The 25,076-nt window shown below is 47.8% G+C and overlaps 1 protein-coding gene across 1 annotated transcript in view; it reads right to left on the bottom strand.

The window, feature by feature from the left end:
• Nucleotides 1-2,410: 2,410 nt before the first annotated feature.
• Nucleotides 2,411-25,076, bottom strand: part of LOC139050073 (uncharacterized) — a 286,318-nt gene continuing 263,652 nt past the window's right edge. The window contains exon 17 of the mRNA XM_070526266.1: nt 2,411-2,687. Within this exon, the coding sequence (XP_070382367.1) occupies nt 2,487-2,687 (201 nt within the window). The 3' untranslated portion in view covers nt 2,411-2,486. The remainder of the gene's footprint in view (nt 2,688-25,076) is intronic.

The raw sequence follows: 25,076 nt of genomic DNA, 5'->3' as shown, positions 1-25,076 counted from the left end.
TTACGCAGCGAGGGAAGGGAGACCATACAACATGACTGATGTGCATATGCTGTCTAATTTATTTTTCCTGGAAATATATGTGCATTGCAGTCCACAAGTGAATTGACAAAGGCACCCAGGCATTGGAGACTTGCTATGTAAATATAACCAAAATTTGTCTCGTATCTGTCAGGGATACTGTAGGTTATTTTTTTGATCACGTGCATATTTGGTACAATGTACATCGCGCACGCTGACTGGCCGGTGCCTCAGCATGCGCCTAGGAGAGCACTATAATTCACTAAAAGGACGAGTGTGCTCGTCACATTTGACCATGCATTGACACGACAAGCTGTGCACTGGATTTATAATGTTGATCTCTTTCGTTCGCCTATGGCAACCGATTGATACAACAAAATCACTGAGGAATACCACATCCAAAAATGGGACATGTGTCAGTCAACGCTCATTATCATTGCGTGACAAAAAGGAATCCTCTCTAATGACAAGGGGCAGTAACCACCATGCTTATTTATTAAATTCTTTTTATGCAAGCTTGTTTATCATGCTTCTACGCATTTGTTTTCCAACTTGTGCCCTCCCTCTGAAAGCAGCACTCGGGTGTACATAACAAAAACCCCAGACATGGTGTGGTGCATTTCTTGATTGGGATATATGCCATCATACAGGAGGCCAACACAGGAATGGCATAGTAGGCTTGGAATGTATGAGAACCATGCCGGTAGCTGATGCAAATATTCGATAACGACTGGTACTTGGATGTCTCTGGGATACATTGGGTTGCCCTTACACGAACACTCATACGCTCATTTCGATGCCAAGTATTTAGTGAGATTTTCTGCTTCAGGCTAACAATCCGCAGATACTGCTGTCCTTTGTCAAGTGGACACCGAAGTAGTTCACGACATGTCGGAACTACCTGAAGTAGTTCACGACATGTACACACACCCCAGCTGATCAACATTGCACATATTGTACAATCAAGAGCGATTTCTGCTTACTGTAGTTACTGCTGCACCTAAAGGCCACACAGTGGTTCCTCAACAACTTTGTGTGAACCGACACCACAAATGTTTCGCCAGAACTAGCTATAACATCTCCAGACCGTTCTGCAGCAAGGAATACAACGTGTATTTCTGTGGTTGTTTGCCAAGCTTTGTTATTTTCTGTCCTTTCTACCATGCAGGGTACACGTGCACTCACTTCAGGATGACCACACTCCACCTCAAGAACAGCCTCCCCTCAATGATAAGTGGCGAGATTAAATGAACGGAAAATATCACATCCGTAGCTAGACTGATCCGGTGTTTTCCTTTCATTTAACCACCTTCTGCATTTAAGGAAGCATGGAGATGCCCAATAAAGCTGTGTTTGTTTAATTTCTTTCGTTGAGTAATGTCTAGCATGAGGCATATGTAGGGCCCATGTACATGTTGCCAAAGTCCTGCATCTTCGGTGGACATGCATACATGCATACAGGCTGCATATATCAAGCACCAACGACAGTCATGCACAGGTGACATCTTTAAGTAAGGTCTGACTGCCATTGGAACACATGTGAAAATGTAACCACTCGTGGTCGCCAATTTCGTTATAGGAGTGCTATGAGCACCAGCAGTCTAATGTATAAGCTCATGAGAGATTCATTAGGAAGACATGGGAAAGCCGCACTAAAACTGCTTTGGAGCTCACATTAGTAGGACATTTCATCCTCACAAGAAAAACACTCATCATGAATTCTGCAGAAAGACGGTGGCCAATGTGTTTTACAATCACATTAGTAATACATCAAAAAATTCTAAAGAAACTCATCAGAAAGCCTAATGGCTGTGATGTCAAAACTCATCAGACTTTCATGCGAAACTCATCCAATATTGTCTTAAGGGAGAAACCACTTGGGAGATTGTCACACTACTTTATTTTCCCCATTTTTTACATTGCTAGTCGGTGTCATTTGCATAAATACACAAGAACTGAACTTCATCTTATCAGCTTCAATTGGCGAAATGTCGATTTCAGCACTATTAGATAACAGCTGCATTCCTCATGCATCAAGATGTTATGTATAATACTTTGCAATGGTCCCGCTATCCAACGTACATGTGCCTGAATCGGTCCCTTAAATACTCAGCGTATGAATCTACGTAAGTACAGAACCATATTTAGTATAAAGATGCTGCAAAGAAATGAAAATGAAAGACATGACAATACGCCAGCTGCCTTAAATTGCATACTCAAATACACATGTCCCGCGACCAGGAGGAGCTGCAGTGCAGAGAAAGAGGTCACTGTTTGGTACTAAAAGTATGCGAGCGAAGTCGAAAGTACAGCAATACAGCATCGATGTTGCAGCGATAATTTGGCGTAAGTAACAAGCAATGTACAACAAATATCCATGTCCTCGCCGCTGTATGTCCTATTATAATTAGTCATACTTTAATTAGGCACAGCAATCTATTAACAGTCTAAAAATTTCAGCGCTAACTTTACAATTTTTCGCACATTGACTGTAAAGTCTTTTTTGTGTAAGTATTCATAAAGTCATTTATCTTCCTGAGAAGCTTCAGCCTTTTATACTGGCCAGTGTATTGCACTTTTGCGCAAGCCTTGTCGTCCATATCTGCGTCGATGTCGTACACAGCGATGCCGTAGTTGGTGTCGAGGTTCTCTGCTCTAAGGGCGCACATCTGCACAAATAAAAAGTGGACAAAGAAGACATTTTAAGTTTTCCTTAATATCCACGCTTTGTTTTAGCGCACTCGCAGCTTCTTTTTTGGCATTATGCACGAATAGTTTCGTCTCTAGTTAACTGACAGCGCCGCCGATGCGGACACCGGCTTATCTGCGACATGTGGCCTTTACCACCGCCTAGTTAAAGCGTCCCTTGATGTGCGAATCTCTAATGGTACCACGGGTACTTGTCTACAAACTTGGAGCGCACGATAACATGACCACTTGTGAATGAAAAACGATTCGAATCGGTAAATGTAGATGAAACAGGAATTCAGGTAACCATTTTCAGTTTGTGCAAGGTGGGCGGGAATTTAATTCAATATAACAGCTCGGCGGCGTTGTTTCCATACTCCGCGATATTACGCATAATCTCTCGTAATGGTCCTTCTCTTCAACGCACGAATACCACGAGAGCATAGACAATTTACCGTTAATTAAGATTTGCCCTGCAACATTCGAGCACCTCAAGTTGCGGTCAGATAAAATTGCGATGAGCATCCTCGAGTTGTGTAAATAGATTTTTCAATATAACGCAGGAAGCGTCTGAAAGAGCCTTGAGAACTTGTCTAGAACAAACGATCCCGATGTTCAAATTATAATCCGGGCTTTTCATCTAGACGTAAACAACGACGTTTTGTTAGCAATGTGCACGTCCTGACCTTAGCCTTAGCCTCATGAATATTTATTTATTTATTTATTTATTTATTTATTTATTTATTTATTTATTTATTTATTTCACACATACTGCTAGCCTCCATTTGGAGGCTGTTGCAGGACATGGGAAAATACATTACATCAAAATAAGAATGACAAACTTATACACTTGTTAGTATTGTAGTTTATAAGAAGCCTTATTTCAGTAATACAATAAAAGGGTGTGACCTTCCTGAGTCAGCCCTTAAAGGTTAATGAACAGAAATACAGAAGCATAAGATAAACAGCAAGAAAGTACATCCAAACCAATTAGAGACAAAATGCAGTGTCTGCTGGCGATACTGGTAAATCAAGATACGTACTCATAAACATATTTTTCCAGCATAGGAAGGAAATCATCAGGTGGGCAAATTATAATATCACTAGCTAATGAATTCCAGTCTCTGATTGTCTGGGGAAAGAAAGAACACCTGAATGTGTCTGTGTGGAACCTGTATTCAATTAAATGTTTAAGATGTTTAGTTCTAGTGTTTCGCTGTTCAGTGAAAGATACATATGCACCACTGTTTAATTTGTAGCCCCCGTTGAGGAGGTGGAACAGAAACTTGAGGCGTAAGAATTTCGCACGCTTCTAAATAGTCTGGAGGCAAGCTTTATCAAGGAGCTCTGTAGGAGAATCATTATGGGTGTACCTATTCTAAAGGAATCTGATGACTTTTCTCTGTATAGCTTCTAGGCGTTTTATGCATTATTTGGTATGGGTGAACCAGCAGGTAATACCATATTCTAGTATAGGACGAACGAATGAGGTGTAGGCTAGCATCTTAGTGTCTGGTGAGGCAGTTTTTAGAGACCGTTTAAGTGAACAGAGTGTTGTAAATGCCTTAGAAGTTATGTGTGACAGATGTTTGTCCCACTTCATATCAGATGATAGGACAATGCCCAAATATTTATAATCATCGACTACTTTTAGGTTTTGCTGTTCGATCGTGTAGGTGAATTCTAGTGGGGTTCTTTTTCGGCTTACTCTCATAAAAAGTCTTGTCTAAATTAATCTTCATTTGCCATGCCTGACACCAATTTGTTACTTGCTCAAGCTCGTGATTTAGTGTTACTTGATCATTATGATTCCTTATCTCCCTATATATAATGCAATCATCTGCAAACATGGGCATTGTTGATTTTATGTTATCTGCCATGTCATTGATGTGTAGCAAAAAAAGAATTGGTGCTAAGACTGTTCCTTGAGCTACTCCGGATGACACATCTACCCAATCAGATTGCTGACTTTCAATTTCTACGTACTGTTGTCGACGTGTAAGATAAGCTTTTATCCGGTTTATTATGTTCCCAGATCCAAGAATCTGTTGAAGTTTGCCCAGGAGTTTAGGATAGGATACCCGGTCGAAGGCCTTCGATAGATCTAAAAATATTATGTCAGTCTGCCCGCGGTTATTAATTGTTAGAGCGAGATCATGCACAGCTTGTGTCAGTTGCGTAACAGTAGACAGTCCTTTTCTGAAACCATTTTGGTTGTTGCTAAGCAAGTTATTGTCGTTATATGTCGTTCTATAAGTGTTTTCACTAATTTTTGTTGGATATAGTTGGGCGAAATCGAGCTAACGCATTGCGCGCATTGAAGCCGTCTATATTAGCTTGGGATGATCAAAAGATGTCTCCTTTATGGCTATCATGACGCACTGGACTATTTACTTGGTTCCATTTATTTAGGTGCAATCGAAATGCATCCTCGGCATTCGCGAATTTCGGTGGACTTGAAAGTACGATAAGAAAACAGCTGTTGAGAACCGAGAGGTTGCCGCGGAGCGCCAGGACCTGAATGGCCGCGCAGCAGGCCCTGAAGGCGCGCTCATAGTCCGAGGTTATCGGCACGCGGACGGAGCATCGCTCGACGCCAGGCGCATCGAGTGCGTTGGCCGTGGCCGGTGGCGTTGCCTGCGCCAGTGCGTCGAAGCATCGGTCTTTTGTTCTCGCCAACATGACGTAACATGTGCCTGCGCTCACGCTGCGTCAGGCTATATTTATCCCTTAAATTAGAACGGACTAGCGCGTGCTGCACCTGTGTCGCGAGCACGCTCCGCCCAGCATCATTTTCGTCATCTTTTGCCACGCCCCCCAAGGGCGCGACAACAAGCGTCGGAGCGTAGCGGCATCGATGGGCGCTAATAATACAGCATTCGTTCCTCCCGACAAGTTTCAGTGGCTCCACTTAAGAATGTCTCTGCCAAATATCCAAGCGCGGCCAAGCACTGAATCCTGTCCTTCCAGTGGTTCACACTGGTACACATGCTCGTGTTAGTTAGATGACGTAATTGATCTCTTCCCGTCTGAAAACCCGCTTCACCGACTTTCGGCTGCCCTTGCTGTGCGTTCTGCGCAGCAAGGACAGCCGGCGCGCATTCTGCAGTCACACGCTTCAAAATGTACTTTCGGTCCACATCATATTGACGTGTGTACTTTGTTTTTCCAATGACCGCTTTCCACGAGCTATGAAATGCTTAACGCTATCCGCTCAGCGCATGATGCCTCTGCAATATTTGTAACTCACGTGAACACTATCTTTTAAGTCTTTTGAACGTCGTATTAACGGATTCAACGTCTCAAACAGATGTTTGACCAAACTCGACGCATAAAAAACGTCGGAAGCAGGACAGCTCAAAAAGAAGGGGTGAATGCCTTTCGAAAACAATTTCTTAAGACTGGCCGTATCTGTTCAGTTAGCTCACTGAGTTTTCGATGGCGCCGTTCTTGGCGGGAGACTTCTCCATTGATCCAGCGGTGCTAGTCGTGTCAATTGCTGCTGTATTCGCCCTGCATCAGCAAGGGCTCGGCCGCTAAAGGAGCCTTTTGTGGTGTTCACCTCACGTAAGAATAGACGAACGATAGCAAATGAAGCTGACACCACAGCAGACCGCGAAGAAATCGTGCGCGAGTGCGGTAACATTGATGCCGATCTTTCTTGACGAGGAGTACGGCTACACATCGGCTTCGCAGGTGCGCTGCCAGTCTGTAGACCACGCGGGGGTTAGTGCTGATTCTGACAGCGCATCCTCTATTTCAGCAGCCTTCACTTTTTCATAAACTGTATCATCATTCGATTGCTTTTGACGATTTCTTCCGTCCCATGCAGTAATATTTTTTTTGGCGTGGCCACAGGCGCAAATGTGAAATGACCGATATATTACTCTCATCTCTTTACAAATTCATTCACACCCCTCACAATCGTTGAATGGAACGACTTACCATCGCACGAAGCTACTGAAGGATAGGCAGCAAAATTCAAGAAGCCGCTAGACACTGAGCGCAGAGCCCGACCTAACTACTTTTTACAGGTTCTGTTTTCAGTTACTTAAACAATGATATTTATTTTACCGACGGCATGTTAATGTTTCTCCTGTTTTGTTTTGTAAGCTATCTTATGCAGTGTTTTTATAAAAGCTTTTTTTCTATATTAAGCATAAATAAAGGCATCAAGTTAAAGAGCGAGCATCACTTTCGATGAAACCGAAAAAATACATTGGTGCAGCCATCGCTAGGAATGGTGCTCTGAAGAAACGGTGGCAGTGAATTACACTGTGAGCACAGCGTATACAAAAACAGTGAGCAGAAACCACCGTCGATGAATGTTAACTACACGCGAATAGCCCGAACCAGCGAGCGCAACAATATAACGAGAGCGAGTGAAATATAGTTGGCTAGAGAGCAAGAGAACATGTATACAAACGTCTTCTTTGCACATCAACAGTACTTGCGACCAACCACTGACCTCTTATAAACCTAGTAGGCTATTCCCTATAATATTCATGGGACTCCACCGTACGGGCTCGGCACGCTGGGGCGCATAGCTTTGCGTGATCACGCACGGTCAGACGCGCCGATCATCTAACCACAATGATGCAGCATCACTGCATTAATGCAGATCACTGCTCTTGTTTGAGACAGAGTGGCATATCGAGCAAGCGAGCCAGCGCATGAGACGTTCATTTGAGGGATTGCCAGCCGTTTCCGCGCACGCGCCAGTAAAATTGAGCGCGAGAGAGAAAATAGGGGGGTTTTTGCTGCTTGAATACATGACTCCGCCTAGGCACTACGGAGTAGGTTTCTTAGCACGTGTTGTAGGCGTTTGTCCCTAGGCGTGCAAACATTGCGAAGTGGGGTCGAGTTTACGCTCGAACGCTGGCTGCCGGCGCAGTAGAATAGGTGAGGCAGCGGGCAATGACGCCCGATTTGGTGACCGCTGGGTCAGACAGACTGCCTCGCAGCTGCGGCGCTCGTGCTAAGTCAGTCGTGGCGGATAATGGCTTTGTTGCGCTTTACGGCAATGCACCTTCCAAATAGCATCAGGGATGTTTCTGAGGGAGCAGTAGCAACCGTAGTGAAGCCCGGGCCACATATACAGAAATTCTAGAAGGTAGAGCGCCTTAGCAACCGCGGTTGGATGCAAGTGGCTCAAACGCCACCGGTTATAATGACTGACTCAGCACCAGCACCGCAGGCGCGAGAAAGTTTTTTCGTCTTAGCTTCAGAGGCAAAGTTCTGACTGGTGTTGAAGAAGTCGCAGCACGGAAGTGCTGAAATCAGCATCACCAGTTGGCGGTTGTACGTAAATATATTTATGAAACCGTATTTTTTAAGAATTGAAACAACGTGTCATTATTTCGCAATATTGGTGGGGCCTCCAGGACACCAAAGCGGCAACGGCGAAACCAAAGTTAGAACTCGGACTGGTGCCAGGGATGTATAAGATCGACTGTCCGCTATTGCAGACAGCCAATTTTTTATGCGAACACCCCCTGGCCCGCTTCGGTCTCCGCAACCCCTACCCACGGGCCGCCTTGCTTCCTGCTTTGATTCCCCACTACCCTTTGGGTGCCCTTTAAATATCTGCGCCACCTCCTTTATTATAACTGCAGGTAGTCTCCTGAGGCCTCCGTTTGCCGGTTACATGTGCCCTCCTGGAGCAGGGCTTGTAATAAATCCAACTTATTGTCGCGACGAAAAAAGCGACCCGTGATTTATACAACACCAGTCAGAGCGTTGCCCATTAAATTATGGTGTTTTAGGTGCCAAAAGCACTTTCTGATTATGAGGCACGCCGTAGGGAAGGACTCCAGAAATTTTGACACCTGGGGTTCTTTAACGTGCACCTAAAGCTAGGTACACGGGTGTTTTAGCATTTCGCTCCAATCGGAATGCGGCCGCCGTGGCCGCGATTCGATCCCGCAATCTCGGGCTCAGCAGCCCAACACCATAGCCACCGAGCAACCACGGAGGGTGAACACAGAGATCATCAAATGCGGCGCCTGCGCCCAATGCCTGACCGCGCGGGCAGCCAGCGACACAGCACTGCAAATTTGAGCGCACTCCGCAATGCCAACATGTCTAGGGGACAAACGCATGAAACACGGGCTAGGAAGCCTCCACCGTAGTACCTAGGCAGAGCCATATACTCAAGGAGCAAAAACCCCCGCATTTTCTCTCTCGCGCCTGTTCTTACTAGCGCCTGCGCACAAACAAACGTCTGGTAGGCAGCGCGCGAAAGAACCGGAAAGGACAGCGTCTGAGTCTGCGCTACATAGAGAAACGCACAATGCGAATGACATGCACGAGGCAGACACCAAGCGATCACACCGCAGCGCATCAACAGCCCATCAACACAATCCAACCTTACGGCGGTACAATACCATCGTCACATCGACCACGTGATCAAGCGTGTGGCCACCGCTGCCATGAGAAACCAGGCTGAGCAGAGTTCCGCAATCGTGCTCGTTTCCGCAGTCATGTGTTTCTCACTCTTTTCGGTTGCGCTGCCCTTTGTCAAGCAAGTCCAGTGCCGCGCAATGCATGTACAGCGATTTGTTTGTATGATTTTATTTTGGAGAGTAGTTGAATTTTTCATTCGGGAGCCCCGAACAGCGGGCACTAATTCGCTCAACTTCATTGTCATGTCGCTATATCTATGTGAGTTGCCTTTTCAGTGACGTTGTAATTAAGGTGCAAAGTGCAGTATTAACGTTAAAGCGACGAAATGTTGCTTTTGGGTGCCTCGCATCGGCATCCGCTGTGATGCGTGAATCTAACGAATCCTACAGGATGCGAAGAAAGGCGGTAATTGCAGTGCCTGCGCACATCGCCTATATCCGCTAGACAACCGTCATCGTGGTATTTCAGTCTCCCGTTTAGTAGCAGTGTTGCAGACAAGAGAACTGACAAATGGGCTCTTTGTCAATGTTCATTACGAGTACGGTAGCGAATTACGAGTAGTTAGGGAAGTGCCCTTCCTACTTCCTTGCCTTAGGCTACAGCGCACTCGTAGAGTACAGGTTATTATACCTTGAGGCGGAGTGCGGCAGTTATCTGACGTTCAGGAGGATTTTGAGAACTGAAGGTTTATATAGATTTTTTACAGTAATAACACAAAGTAATGAAATGACATATAGTGATCGACGGCCGGCAGCTCATGGGACGCCGCAGTCCATGGCAAGAAGAAAGAAAAAAACGCTTCTCCCTGTCTCTCGCGTTTATCCCCTTCGGTTTGTCGGGGTCACGTCATTTTCGGCCAATCGTCGAGCCAGATAACGTATTTGCATGTTTCACCAATGGTAGGCGCCCGTGCAAGTGCCATCATATTCTGCCAGTGGGGACGCTCCAAGGGCTCCGTTGTCCGAAGGTTGACTGGCCTCCGGCGCCGCCTCCTCACCTGGAAACGCTCCGCTAGAGGCGACGGGTTGCTCTCGAACGACCTGCCAGAGCCGCAAAACAGTTTTGCCCCGGACTAAGGTTACTACCTGGAACCGTGCCAGCCTTCCGTTTCATTTTCGGGAATCGGGAAGAGTGAACTGGGGGGGGGGGGGGGGGGGAGAGACACTAGCTCGACCGGCGGCGCATGAGAGCAGGGTCACCAACCTGCCTGACTGGTCCGGTAACGTGGTAGACGCGCCCAGGCACACCATAATTGCAATGCGACGTTGAATGTCAGGGAAAGGGTCCCTATCCAATCCTCCTCGTACCGGAAGATTGGAATGGCCGGTGAACTCAATTCACTGGCAATAAGGCACGCTTATGGAATATGTAGTGTACTGGTGATCAGCGTTCTGTGACAAACTTCTGGATCCCAGGCCCTGGAGAACGCACATAAAACAAAGGAAACATAGCACTGCACCGCGTGTAAGCGCAGGTTCTTCACCCCTGACTCGCCAGGCTATTACTATGTCAAAATCAACCCTGTTTTTTTCTTCTTTTCCTATTTCTGATGAAGCAGTTCCAACCACCTTTCTAAACAGCCTTTCATATTTCCCCGAATGCCGACAAGGCCAGAGCAATATTGTCGCTGCAGAAGAAACGGGAGAAAGTTAAACAATAATAAAGACTACTCTTATAACTATATACAAGCAAAGTTTGAAACTACAAGTATGAATTCCAGCTCCTAATAACACTTCCTACCTCGTTAGTCATAGGAAGCAAGGTAATGCGTCGGCTTAGCGAAACAACCAGCTCAAACCATCCGCGTTCCCTTTTAACTTGCCCATTTTTTAACAGACGTTGAAGTTATATACCAGAAGTATTAGACTCCATCTGAGCAAGCGTCCGTTCTTACGGGACATGTGTCTGAGCCAGGTCATAGGACAGTGGTTGGTCTCGAAAGTGAATTTCACTCCATACAGATAACAAAATGATCTCTGGATCGCCCAAACTAAGCAGGAGCATTATTTTCCTCACTGCACGTTAATTTTCGGCTAGCATACAGTACCGGATGCTCCTCCGCGTCTCCGCCCACTTGGCTGAGGACGACTCCCAACCTCCTGTCACTAACATAACACTACACAATAAATTCCTTACAATAAACGGGGGTCCGAAGCACTGGTCCTGAGCTCAGAACCTCTTTCAGGTGCTGAAATGCGCTTTCTTTGGCCTCATCCCATCGAATTTTTCGGGCGCTCCCTTTCGAAGGGTGTCTGTCAGGGGGCTTGCTACCTGTGCGAAATTTGGAATGTACCACTGGTAATATCAGAAGAGTGTCAGAAAGGCTCTGACGCCAGTCTTAGTTCGCGGTTCAGGAAAGTTATTGATATGTTCTATTTTTAGTTTGGAAGGCCGCCGCGTTTCTTATTCTAGGACATGCCCTTGGTAGGTAACTTGCGAACACCCGAAGTTCCACTTTTCGGCCTTTACCGTGACACCCGCATTTTGTAGAAGTGCCACCGCCTTCCTTAAGTGCTCCATGTGACGGTTCGAGCTGTTAGAAAAGATGGCCACATCATGTAAGTATGGGATCGAGTACTCTTGTAGGTATTTCAGAACAATATCCATCAGCTTAGAAAATCTAAATGGTTCGTTCTTAAGCCTGACACTTAACATTAGTGGTGGAAATGTGCCAAGCGGGGAAGTGAATGCTGTGTAACGACTTGAGCATTCTGACATGGGCCCCCCGTAGTACCCCCTAACTAAGTAGGTTGTTTAAATGTACTGGGCTCCGCCCAGCCGTTCAACTCAGTCTTCTATGTTAGGTATAGGCTAAAGTTGGTTCCTTGTAAGCTTATTCAATTTCCTATAGTACGCACACGGGTGTAGCTTTTTCCCACTCGCCTCTACGAGTATCATCGGGTAAGTGCAATCACTGTCTGCTGGCTCAATGATTCTCAAGACAAGCATTCGCTTGATCTCTAGTTCCATTATTTCTCGCGGACGAGGTGAGACCCGCTACCGTTTGGATTGGACGGGCTCGCCTTATGTCAACTCAATCTCATGAGTAATGAGCGTCGGTCTGCGCGGCCGGCTGCAGAATTGCTGGCGAAATTCCTAAAAAGTTTCCGGAGGTCGCTTACTTGATCGGCCTCGAGAGCCAGTCGGTTTACAGACAGCCTCAGGTTGTCCTCTATGGAGCGTTCCGCATCTGTCACTGTCACTAAAACTGGAAGTTCGACCGCTACTGCTTCATACGCGTTTGCCGCTATGTTCACCACCTTTTCCCTTCCACAATAAGGTTTCATTAAATTGCAGGGGTAAATGATTTCTTTATTTCATTTTTGTCGGAACTTCTAGGGTGTAGTTAGCCTCCAATATCTTCTGGGTAAACTTTACGGGTCCATCCCACGGTGCCTCAAGCTTCTTTTTTCGAGAAGGCCTTAGGAAGATGACCCTGTCGCCTACCTTAGGTGTTCGCCTCCGCATTTGTCATAGTACGCCTTCGCGGTTTCATTGGCCACTTATAGGTTTTTTTCAACAAGTTCTCGCAAGACACTTAAGCGATCCAGTAATATTAAAACATAACTAACGACCGTCTGGCTTTCACCTTTTCCTTCCCACATTCCTATAACATTCTGAGGTGGGAACGGATCGTCCGACAGTACACCAGCTCTTTAGGAATAAACCCCTTTGCCTTATGTGGGACCATTCTAAACACGAGCAGGGTTGCTGATACAGTCCTCCCAATCTGTTTTCTGTTCATGCGACAATGCACGTAACAGTCTCCTAAGCACCGAGTGCATATTCTCAGCGTTGTTTAATTGTGGATGGTACACGGAACAGTGTATCAGCCGCACACCACACCTTTCTAGGAACGTCGTGGTTAAAGCACTTGTAAATACCCTCCGCTGGTCAATCTGAATCTGCAGGAAAAGCGATTCGCGCAAACACGGAAAACAAAGCAAGGACTATCTCGGTGGAGCTCAGTTCCTTCAAAAGAATCGCATCAGGAAGCTTTGTCACGGGACAGAGCATGGTCAAAAGATACTTGCACCCTGATCGGCTTGGCGGCAAAGGCCTGACTGCGTCATTCACCAGCCGACGGAATGGCTCCGTGATTAAGGGAACGAACTTTACAGGTGACTTGCGTTTATCTCCCGGCTTCCAAACTCGCTGACACGCGTTACAGGACCTTGCGTAATTTTCCACATCCTTAAAGGAGTTGGGACACCAAATTTTGAGGCTATGAAAAGCATGTTGTAGGCTGCTTCCGTATGCAAGGACACCCAGAACGAGGTATCGGACGCTGCAAACATTTCAAAATAATTTTAATTCAGCTCCAAAAAGTCATTAAAAACTCCTTCTCGTAGTCGAGACCCATCGCGAGCGCGGCAGCTACTACGTCACAGAGGAGGAACGAAAATATTGACGTCATAGCACACTAGCACAAAAATGTGACGTATGATGAGTAGCGATGAAATGCCGAATATACGGAGCCTGCTGAGCCGAGCATAGCCTCCACTCTGACCGAGCTACAGGCATATAGAAATCCTTTTTAATGCAAAGAAGGGGTAAGGCGTGCAGACACGGACACAGGAGGAGAGAAGTGGGCAACACGAACGCCGCACGGCGGCCCGTGAATGGCAAACTGCGTGCAGCGAGTTGCCGTGCCGATGGGCCTTTGCACGTTTGAGTGTAAAACAGTAGCCGGCCGACTACGAAAGGGACCAGGATATGCGGCGTTCGTGTTGTCCGCTTCTCTCCTCGCACAGTCGCATAGTTCGGCAGCTCGGAGCGGTCACTCTTTCGATTGGCCTTTCTCAATGTGAAGGCCCGCGTCCACGTTACCGGCACGGAAACTCGCCGCACGCCGTTTGCCGTTCGCGAGCCCCCGTGCGACGGCGGTTTTGCTCGCGAACGGCGAGATTTCCCAGCCGTAGAGAGCACGGGCCCGGGACCCATTTGTGTGGCAGCCGTACGGCGAAGCGGCCAATCAGCATCCGAGGAGTGGTCACTCTGTGCACCGACGGCAGCTTCACCGCCTCTGATTGTTCGGCGCCGCCGATATCGTGGCTAGGCCATTTCCAGTTCACTTCGAAGCTAAAGCTTACGGCGCTTCGGAATGAATCACTGACTCTCACAAGCCGCAATATTTTCTTACCGTTGTTGTCGCTCTTCGCAATAATTATAATAATCGCGACATGCACTTCGAATCGCCAGTTGACCTCTGCTGGCAGAGCACGCGTATGCGCGAGCAGACGACGCAGCATAGTTTTACGTCACTATTTTTTGTGGCCCACGTGACCAAGCCATGTTGCGTTTCCTCCTCAGTGACGTCATAGCATCCCCCGGAGCCCAGAAACCGAAACCGAAATCACTCGGTATAATAATGCTACTATTAAATTATTTATCGGATATGTATGAATCCCGCTGTGTGTATCGGGCTCCCTGAAACATGACGCAACGTTTGAATCAACAAACGCATGAACGAAAATTTTGATGTCTCCACCCCTTTAATGCATCCTGGTCAGCAATATTTTAACAAGAGCCTCTCCTACGTTTGTTGATTCCTAGGTGGCCCGGCCAGCCATTTCCGTGACACAAAGTCAGGAGATCCGCATGATACCTCACTGGAACAATTAACTTATCGAGGATACGGCCCCTACGATCACGGCAGCCCTCCCTTTACGTCGATGGTACCGTTGCGTTTACCTATGCCATCTTTCGCATCGTAGTGTAAACGTGTCAGAGTCTGGTACCTCTGTTGTTTCGCGCTGAGCGACTCCCTGTCCACCTGGAGAAGCCTGTCAAAGCCCACCGAGGCAGGTGAAAGTACAGAGGCTGCTCTCCCTTTCTGTTACTTCCACTGACGACGTTTCTTCGCTACGCGGGTTTTCTACAGGGACCATTTGAATTGGCACCTCTGCTGCCATACTGTTTTCTTTTTCACCCGTTGTCCGAGGTTTTACTAGGGAATGCACTTCCTCGCCTTCCGCCACCCCTGCGCTGGGCTCCTCGGTCAGCTGCGCGGCGAATTGGCGTGCTCGCCAGGGGGCTAATGCATCCACCCTTCCTTCTCCGAGCTCCTGACCGCGCTACCGTAACAAACGCTCCGAATGGAGCGTTTATTAATGGAGTGTTGATGCAGAACTGCCAGTTATCTTTCTAGAGCGCAGCTCTTAGGCGCCCATTCCTGTTTTGAGCGTCGGCCGCCCTAGGCATTACAGAGCGAACGAACACAGTGAAGAATGAAAGAGCGATCGCGGAGCGCAGGGGGGATCGAATACGGTAATAACAAGGACGTGCGAGGAAGAAAGCGGAAGAGGAAAGTGTAGAGGAACAACGACGCGAGAACCTTAGGAGGAAGGCATGGCGAACCCATGAGAAGAAAGGTGTAGGGCTGCGCAAGACGTGTTCAGCCGCGAAGAGCGCAACGAGATGGCGCCTCAGTAGAGTGCGTCGTCGGTTGCGCAGGGCCGGGATTGCGAGTGAATTCTTTTCTCGCCAGAACCACATGAACTCGTAGATGGTTCGATGATATTGTGAGTGAAGATAAAGCAGACATGCAGTGGTGATTGGTGTTCCACATTTTATATGCTTAGCCGGGGCCGCTCAATTAGACGGAAGCCTGATTCCGTGGATTGCGCTGCTGGCGCACCGTCAGCGCTCTCCCATCAGCGTCAGCGTCGTCTTTTGTGACCGCACCATTCTGGTTCGTAGTAGTGCGCTACCGGGACCTGATTTAGCGAGGAAGCCGTGAATTGCACGAATGGCAAAGCGCGGAAGGTGGTTGTGCGAAACGCATACGGCGAGTAGCACTGGCCTGAACGGGATGGTACGTGATTGCAGAAGTGCCTAAAGCTTCAGTGTCTAAGTAGGCAGCCTTCAGAACATTGACGGAGACCGTACGTTCCCAGCAGTTGATGAGCAACAGAAAGCTTTAGGTGCACGCTTGAGTGCATTGGACGGACCATCGTACTGGGGCCGGGGGTGCCCGGCGTCAGGGCGCACACAGCCACGCGTGCAGTTCTCAAGGTCATGGTTGACGTAAGCACGCATAGAATAATGTTGTTGTTAAGGGGTTACAACAGTACGCATGGCGCTGCGTAGACGGTAGGTGTAGTAGGGAACGTCAGCAGGTACAGTGGGCGAGTCGTCGAAGAATTCGCCACGGACTTCCACAGTGGTGCCAAGCATACGTTCGGTGGTGCTGGTGGCAGAGGTACTGCGAATAGCGGTGCGGATGCCAAGCATAACGAAAGGAAGGAGGTCAATCCGTGATGAACGTAAAGGCAAAGCCATTAGGTGATACCCTCATTTGGAGGTGGAAACGATTGATGATCTTATTGGATATCGAGTGGTAAGAAGTAGTCTTGATGTGATTGGCACCGAGTAGCCGAGATATATTGGCAAACTAGGTTGAGTCGAATTGATGACAAGGTTAGGTCATAATGGTGGAAAGGGCACCATAGCAGCTAATCCAGTCTGATGAGTGCTTGGTATATCGCATCCGCCGTCGTATCTAGGAGGGGCATCACTTCCGGCCACCTGGTGATCCTGTCAATGCAGGTTTTCAGGTAGGGATGGTTGCCAGAGGAAGGAAGGGGGCCAAAAATATCGACATGTAGATGTCTGAAGCAGGGTGCCCGGGGACGCGAATGGGCCCAGAGGAGTCGCAGTGAGGCGAAGCACTTTAGCCTGATGGCAGTAAGGCACGTGCGGGGCCAGCGACGATCGTCTACGTTGACTCTGGGCCACATATAACGAAAAGTGACGAGTGGCTGTACTGCACGAACGCACGCATGAGCCAAAGAACGGAGTAAATCAAAGACAGCCCACCGGTACGGGCAAAGCACGTAAGGACGAGGACCTCCGGTGGACGTATCGCATACGAGGGAAACATCGCAGTGAGGAAGCAGCATATCTTCAAACATCAGAGAGGTACCGCTGGAGCAGCTGGAGATCAGCGTTGACACTTTGAGTGGTAGCCATGGCGGTGAAGTCGATGGCCGGTCGGCCGTGGTCAGTTGCATAGATTGCGGCGCAAGAAAGTGCTTCGGCAACGCCGTTGGATTTTCCTCTGACGCGACGAACGCTGCTGGTGTATTTAGAAATTGAAGTGAGCTGTCTGGAGCGTAGAAGGCACTGCTGGACGCTATGGCGGAAATCAGTGGTTGATGGTCGGTAAAGACATTAAAGGAGCGTCCCTCGATAAAATGTCGAAAGGGCTTCACAGCCATACAGAGGGCGAGCAGTCCTTTGCCGAAAACGCTGTAGCGGTGCTTGGGAGGCGGAAACTTCTTGGAGAAGATGGCGAGAGGCTGTGAAGCACCAGCACCGAGCTACTTCAAGACTACGCCGACAGCAGTGACGGGTATTCCTGACATACCAGATGTTGAGGCATCGCACTTGGGGTAGACGAGAACCATCGCGCCCGAAATGGATTTTTTCATGCCTCTACACACACGCTCAGGGGTGTCGTTCAAGGGCACGGGAATATTTGGTTTCCTTAGGCCCGAGAGAAGGTCGTGTAGAAGAGGCTGCAGTATAACTGGCGCAGCGAGGAATGAAGCCGCAGTAATAGTTGAAGAAATGCGCGCAGTTATCTGGTGGTGGATGGCTGAGCAAACTCATGGGTGACTGTTACGCCAGCCAGGAGAAGACGAACGCCATGTGCGAAGACGTGATGGCGAACGAAATCCATCTCTGTAACACCGCACATCCACTACCGACCGTTAACGAAAAGACCCAACTTGCTGAGCCTTGTGAGCGCTTGACGTAGATAGAGCTTGTGAGCTTCAGCGATGGTGCTCTAGACGAGGAATGCCGTCAAAATACGCAAAGCAGCACGCGAAGCCGCGTGATACGTGGTCGACGAAATGCTGAAAAGTCTTGGCCGCATTACGAAGATCGAAAAGCACGTGCACGTATTTGAACAAGCAAAAGGGCGTTGTAAGGACGTTCTTGATAATATCTATGGGTTCGACAGGAATCTGCTGGTAGGCTTTCATGAAGTCAATCTTGCTAACAATTTCGAGGATGTATAAGCTTGACTTTTAAGAGCGGAACGCCATCTCATTTAAAGATACCTGACTGCTTCTCAAGCTTCACGAAAACTTCAGCATATGTAAGGGTAAGGTTTACCGGAAAATGCCCGTGGTGAGCGCTGTGTACGAAGGCCGGATTTCTGGTAGAAGCGCGGTCCTTTTCGTGGGCCGCGATGCGGCAGACGCGAGCGCCGTCTGCAAGCTTTTCGATGAAGCGGGCGTGCTGCTACGTGGACTGCGAGATATTCACGCACCAGGGCGTGTGAATGGAGGACGCCGTCGGCAGTTTATGAATTCTGGATACGCTGGACAATGGGTTTGTTTGAGTTTTCACGTAATAAACTTATGTTGTCTCGTACAGTCAAATTACAATCCAATAGCTATCATGTCTGTAAGTCATAGTTTACAACTTTTCTACGTATTTGGCTTGAGAAATTCAATTAGTTCAGAAAATTCCTTGCGTAACATGAACGGTCTGGGTACGCGTGGCTCGAAAATCTATTTGCCGAAGGGACCTCCGACCCCGACACAATATTTCCTGTGACACGGGCTCCTTAACGCTTTCGCGTTAAAATGGCGCAGCCATGCAGTGCCGTCGTAACTTCCTGATTGGGTATGGTTCCGGGATAGTGACCTAGTTGGTAGCACGTCAATCGCCGCAGAGACGCCAGTCACTGCTCTTCTTGGGCCCTATATGGTGTTGTGAGGCCCAAGGACTGTTGGATGAAGAATTGAAGCCTAGATCAAGCACTTGTCCATATTCCTCTTTGGAAACAGCTAGAGGAACCGGCGCAAGGCGATGAGCCCGAGCACACGTGGGAGGGTCCGTCATAACGATATGTGTCATGCTGTGAGCGACCTAGAACAAAGGAAGGGGGTTGGAAGACGTTCGGAAATTCGTCAAGGACAGCTAGCTGACCAAGGGTCAGGGACGGCCATTTGCGCCTGGAGATGCCCAAGCTGTCCATCGGTACGGTATACTCCTTGGACGGTTAAGCGCGTCTGCGAGTCTAAAATGCGGCTGTGCCACACGTCAACGACAAGCTTGCAGTACTAGAAAAAGTCGGCTCCCATGAGCGGCTGGCTTACGGCCGCGGTGACAAAGATCTTGGCCGATGTCAAGAGTCAACGACTTTCGTCCGTAGCTACGGATGGTCGATGCTTTCATTGCGGTGGGAAGAGGTGAGGCGGGAAGATGGCGGCGCTCAGCCAACGCAGGAGGATGGAAAGAAATCTCGGCGCCAGTGCTGACAAGAGAACGTAGTTTGGTGATGCGGTTGGTGACTTAGAAAAGGTGACTGGATCAGGGGCCGGGAACATTAGTCGCCACCAGTGCTCGGCCCGACCGTTACCCGCGTACGATCAGGTCCGGCGGCACTGGTTTACGCGAGAGCTATAGCGATGGTTGTACCAGTAAAGCATTACTGGAAGAAGAGAGCGGCATTCAGAGTTACCGGGGCTGGGGCGGTGAGCTCGTGATGAAGAATGCGGTCGGCGTGTTCGGATGGCAGCGAGCTCAGGTGTCAGACGGGCTACTTGCCGTTTTAGCTCTCGATGCTTTGAGGAGACGTGTAGACCTGCCGCCAGAGGCTGCGCCTTTGACGGAGGATCAGAAGGGTGATGAACTGCGGCCACGGAGAAAAACCATCATCCATAATCTTGTCCACCATGTGGCGCAGAGATTCTAACGTCGAGAACGAAGACGCGGTCACGGTCATGCGCACTTTTTTTTCTTCTTTTTTTTCTTTATTCAATGCTGCAAACCATGCGGTGGAAGGCGCTGTAGCAAAAGTTCCCGGAGAACTGCGCTGTCAGTTGAAGCATCCAGGTCTCTGGGCAAGGCTACCACGCACGGCATACGACGAAATAAGTCGGTATATTTGCGGTCAACCAGCTTGTCCAATGAAAGAATTTGCTGCAGTCCATGCTGCTCCGTTTCAGTGGTGCGCTGTATCAGCGTCACCTTAAGATGGTCATGGGGGAGGTCGACGGGTGGGGAGCGTAGAACATTGCGAACAATAGCTGCAGTAGTAGGTGGAAGTGCTCCAACAACCTGGTCGACCATGGGCAGCTGTAAACTGAGGCGGTACTGACGGAAAAAGGATTCGATGGTAATGAACCAAAGTCCCGAGTCCGACGAACAGACGTGCGGGAGCTTGAGAGCCGAGACCCGACCGCAGTAGATGGTGCTGACGGCAGTACTTCATCGGGAGAATCCGAGGCCGTGGCTGACTGGATAGAAGGTGGACTGTGAAGGCAGCACAGCCCGAGCGCCTTGTGACAGTAGGCGCAGCGAAGGGGTTGAGGCACCCGGTGCTGACAATGATGACACGAAGTTCGGAGTCACTATTTTGTGGGTAACAAAAACAGACAGAGGTTGGTGCCTGGTGTCCGCAAATTATATTTTTTCCCGAGCCTGCTCAGTCAGCCGGAAGCCTGATTCCGTCGATTCCACTGCTCGTGGGCCGTCAGCGTGCTGATCGTGTAGTCATCATATTACATGACCGCACCATTGTGGAACGCAATAGAGTCCTATATTGTCTTTAGATTTTCTGGACTACTGCTTGGATAGCCCCCCGTATATTCCCAGGCACTGGTTAAGGGTGCTAATGAAGTGGACGGTCATCCCAGGTATCAGACCAAATGGTTACAACGTTTTGTCTGTGCAAGACGGGGAGAAGCGAATTGGAAACATCGCCGCAGGTGGCCTACAACGGACGATGGCCATAGTCTCAGCAGTGGTGAAGTGTACGGCAACCATGGAGTTAAAATGTGTGTCAAAATATACGTGTAACATTTAAGGGCTCCCTGTAGACTGCGCAGCATCGATAGCAGGGGCAGTACGCCGTGGTCGTTTAAATGTGGATCTAAAGGCACACTGCCCAGCACGATACTTTCCTGAAGCAACTGTGCCATTCGTAAAAGTTCTAAACAATAAATAAAAAAAGCACAGTTATACTTTAAAACTGCGTACCAGCTCTAAGAAAAAGTAAACCAAAGTGCCAGATGCGTGCGACAGAACGTATCAAGCCGACTACCGACGTCAAAAAAAAACTCAGTGCTCTACTACTCTCTGTAGAAGGATGACCAGCGAAGCTTTGTATGTGCGCTTATTATTGGCGAACTGCATTTCCGCCGCGCGTTGGCCCGACATTGCACTATATTCGGGATCGGTGCGCTTATGTGGAATGCTTAACGCGTGCTTAACCTCCACCGTGGATTGGCCCGACATTGCACTAGCTTCGGGATCGGCCCACGCATGGGGAGTGCTTAACACCTGCGTCACCTCCACTGCGGGTCCACCCGGCTCACGGAACCTCCCGGTTCCATCGTGGGAGACGCCCACTCCATGAGAGCCGAAAGCTCTCATGGCCTGCAGGACCTCTAATAAAGTTGATTTCCTCCTCCTCCTCCACCCGGCACTGCAGTGTGTTGCAGTTTTTTTTTCCTACACGCGGACACGATAGTAGCGAAAGTAGCCTTTACAAACTGTGTCGTAATACAAGAAAAAAGGCTTGTGTTAGCACCGTTAGTAAAACTTCCGCTCATTGACGAACCACCTGGCGCAAACCAATAGCCATCTTATTCACACCAATAAATTTTTAAAGGACATGAAATATTCCAGGATAACGAAAATATAAACAACAAAAACAATAAAATCCGCAAACAAAACCACATAATAAACAACAATGACTCTGACCTGAAGAGGAGAATAAAGATGAGAAAAAAGAACACCAGACAACAAACCTTTCATTAGGGTTAAAGAATAGATTATTCAAGAATCATTCTTAAGAGCAGTTAGTGTGTACTACATAGTCATAAAAAAATCTAATACATTTCGTAAAAAAGACACGAATGCCATGTTCAAGGATTTGTGAGCGCTCCTAGCAATGAAATGTGCCAGCGCTCTGAGTGCTCCGGCAATCCTAATTTAAGCGCTAATATGAAGGAGACCGCGGACTTTTCTATTTGTGGAGTGCATTTCAACGCGCAGATTCTGCATTTAAATATGTTATCTATATCAATTGCGCACTGCTAAGCTGTGTTCTGGCGCCCTGAAACAACCACCTGTCTTCCATCCGCAAGAGAAAGAAATTTGACAGTATCGAATTCTCTGAGGACACTTACGCGATGCTTTGCAAACACGCCGTCTTTTTGTGTGCATCAGCGCACACACTGATGTCAGTTGAAGCAGCCAGGCCTCTAGCCAAAGGTATGACGCGAGGCATAGGACACAATAAGTCGGTAGGTTTGCGGTTGCCGAGCTCCTTCAATGTAAGAAGTTGCTGTAATCGATGCTGATCCGTAGGAGTGGTGCGCTCTATGAGTGTCGCCTTAAGGTAGTCAAAGGGGCGGTCAACGGGCGTGGAGGAGCAAGAAGGCCTTTGCATTATGCTGCTTTCTTTAAGGATACATTGCATGCGTCATCCAATTTCCTTCAGATTGTGTACAACGCTTTCATTGGTACTTGAAGATAATTGCGGGAGGTGGCCAGCATTGCTCAAGCGTTGGGCGTGATGACGAAAACAATTTTCTACTTTATTTGAGCTGAGCGACATGATATTGACACAATTACTGTTTCTGTTACCTTTTATTATGCGCTACTGCAATGTAGCCAAGCATTTCTTCTTCTGAGTCAGTGTATCCAGCTGACACTATCGCACTTCTGAAACAGCTGTAAATCAAGGAACAGTAGGCAGTCTTTAAGGCCAAAGCGTCGATGATGTTTTTGTGACCCGAAATAATGAAATAATGCTCAAATATGTTGACATATACTTGACACGTGGTACGCGGTGACGTAGAGGCAGAGTATCCGCCCCAGAGGATCATGGTTGGAATCCCGGTGCTGCGATATTTTCCACCGGAGTAAAAAAAAATCCGCGTGTTGATAAAATTGCATAAACAGTCCTGGAGTGAGGCCTGATCCCAGTGACCATAAGCGGCAACGCACGCCCTCACCAAAGCACGATTGGCCACCCTAGTGAAGTACTTGGCCACAACCACGTCTGGGCTGAAGCTCAGAGCTCTGAGCTTAAATGAGGCTAATCAACAATAGGCCATATTCACACTATCAATCAGGTAATAGAGAAATGTGCAAAATATAACCAACCTTTACATATACCTTTTGCTGATTAAGAAAGAGAAAGCAATCGATTCAGTCGAAACCTCAGGAGTCATGTAGTCATTACGGAATCAGGGTGTAGACGAGCCGTGTGTAAAAATACTTAAAGTTATCTATACCGGCTCCACAGCCACCGTAGTTCACCATAAAGAAAGCAACAAAATACCAATAAACAAAGGCGTCAGGCAGGGAGATACGATCTCTTTAATGTTATTCACAGCGTGTATACAGGACGTATTCAGAGACCTGGACTGTGAAGAAATGGAGATAACAGTTAATGGAGACTACGTTAGTAACTTGCGATTCGCTGCTGATATTGCCTTGCGTAGTAAATCAGGGGACCAACTGCAATACATGCTCACTGTCCTGCAGAGGCAAAACAGAAAGGTGGGTCCAAAAATTATTCTGCAGAAAACTAAAGTAATGTTTAACAGTCTCGGAAGGGAACAGCAATTTATGATAGGTAGCGAGGCACTGGATGTGGTAAGGGAACACAACTACTTAGAGCAGGTATTGACCGCTGATCCACATCATGAGACTCAAATAATCAGAAGAATAAGAATGGGCTGGGGTGTGTTCGGCAGGCATTCTCTGATCATGAACAGCAGGTTGCCAGTATCCATCAAGAGAAAAGCATATAACAACTGTGTCTTACCAGTACTCACCTATGGGGCAGAAACCTGGAGGGTTACGAGAAGGGTTTTGCTTAAATTGAGGACGACGCAACTAGTTTTGGAAACAAGAATGACGGGTGTTACGTTAAGGGATAAGAAAACAGCAGAGTAGGTGAGGGAACAATCGCGCAGTTAATGACATCCTAATTGAAATCAAGAAAAGGAAATGGGCATGAGCAGGACATGCAATGAGGAGGGAAGATACCGATAGTCATTAAGGCTTACGGACTGGATTCCAAGGGAAGGGAAACGTAAGAAGGGGTGGCAGAAAAATAGGTGGTGGATCAAATTAAGAAGTTTGCAGGGACAACATGGCCACAATTAGTACATGACCGGGGTAGTTGGAGAAGTATGGGAGAGCCCTTTGTCCTGCAGTGGGCGTAACCAGGCTGACGACGATGATGATAATTGACACCAGCTTAAAGATGGCAGCACAGCAAACATGCAACACTCAGTAGTCATCCACATTCCTAACTACATGCAAATCGCGAGGAATAAGAAGGCGTATTATTATGACGTTCTGCGTTTGAAAGGAAAATATCACTCAGTACTGGCGCAACTAATGATCTATTCAAATCCCTTTCTTTTGAATACCTTTCTCTTAATTTTCTTTCCGTGTTGCTGTTTCGGGCTGCCCTATTTATGCCAAGTGTGTAGGCCAATGAAGCCACAGTTTGTTTTTATATATGTATCCGATGATCAGCGCGACTGAGACCCTGCATTACACAAAGCGGCACGTTAGTTCGAACATAAGTTCCTGGCGCATTGACGGCCTGAGTTTGACAGCGCTTTCAACTAGGGGTCTTGCATTCCTATTGCTGGCCCTCTGATGGCTTCAAGTTGAAAGCATGACGCAAATGTCGGCTGTGACATTCCAATAGAGACCCAACGCTGGCCCGGATCAAACACGTATTCACCAATATTTGCTGTGCAGCGCAACAAACCGGAAATTATCGGACAGAGATTCCTATCACATTGCTAACATATTTTATAAAGTTGGTTTTCTTGCGCGAGACCAGTCTGTAATTACCAATTTTCCTTCCGTATTATTGTTAATACTTTCTGGTACGGTTTGTTAGGCTAAAATAGCGTTTGAAAAGCCAATACTAACCTGAGTTAGGGATTGCTACGTGCCAAAGC

The sequence above is a fragment of the Dermacentor albipictus genome, chromosome 9 (genome assembly GCF_038994185.2).
Source record: "Dermacentor albipictus isolate Rhodes 1998 colony chromosome 9, USDA_Dalb.pri_finalv2, whole genome shotgun sequence".
Taxonomy (NCBI): Eukaryota; Metazoa; Arthropoda; class Arachnida; order Ixodida; family Ixodidae; genus Dermacentor; species Dermacentor albipictus.
The sequence above is the reverse complement of the archived record's forward strand: the minus strand, read 5'-3'. Positions and strand labels throughout refer to the sequence as shown.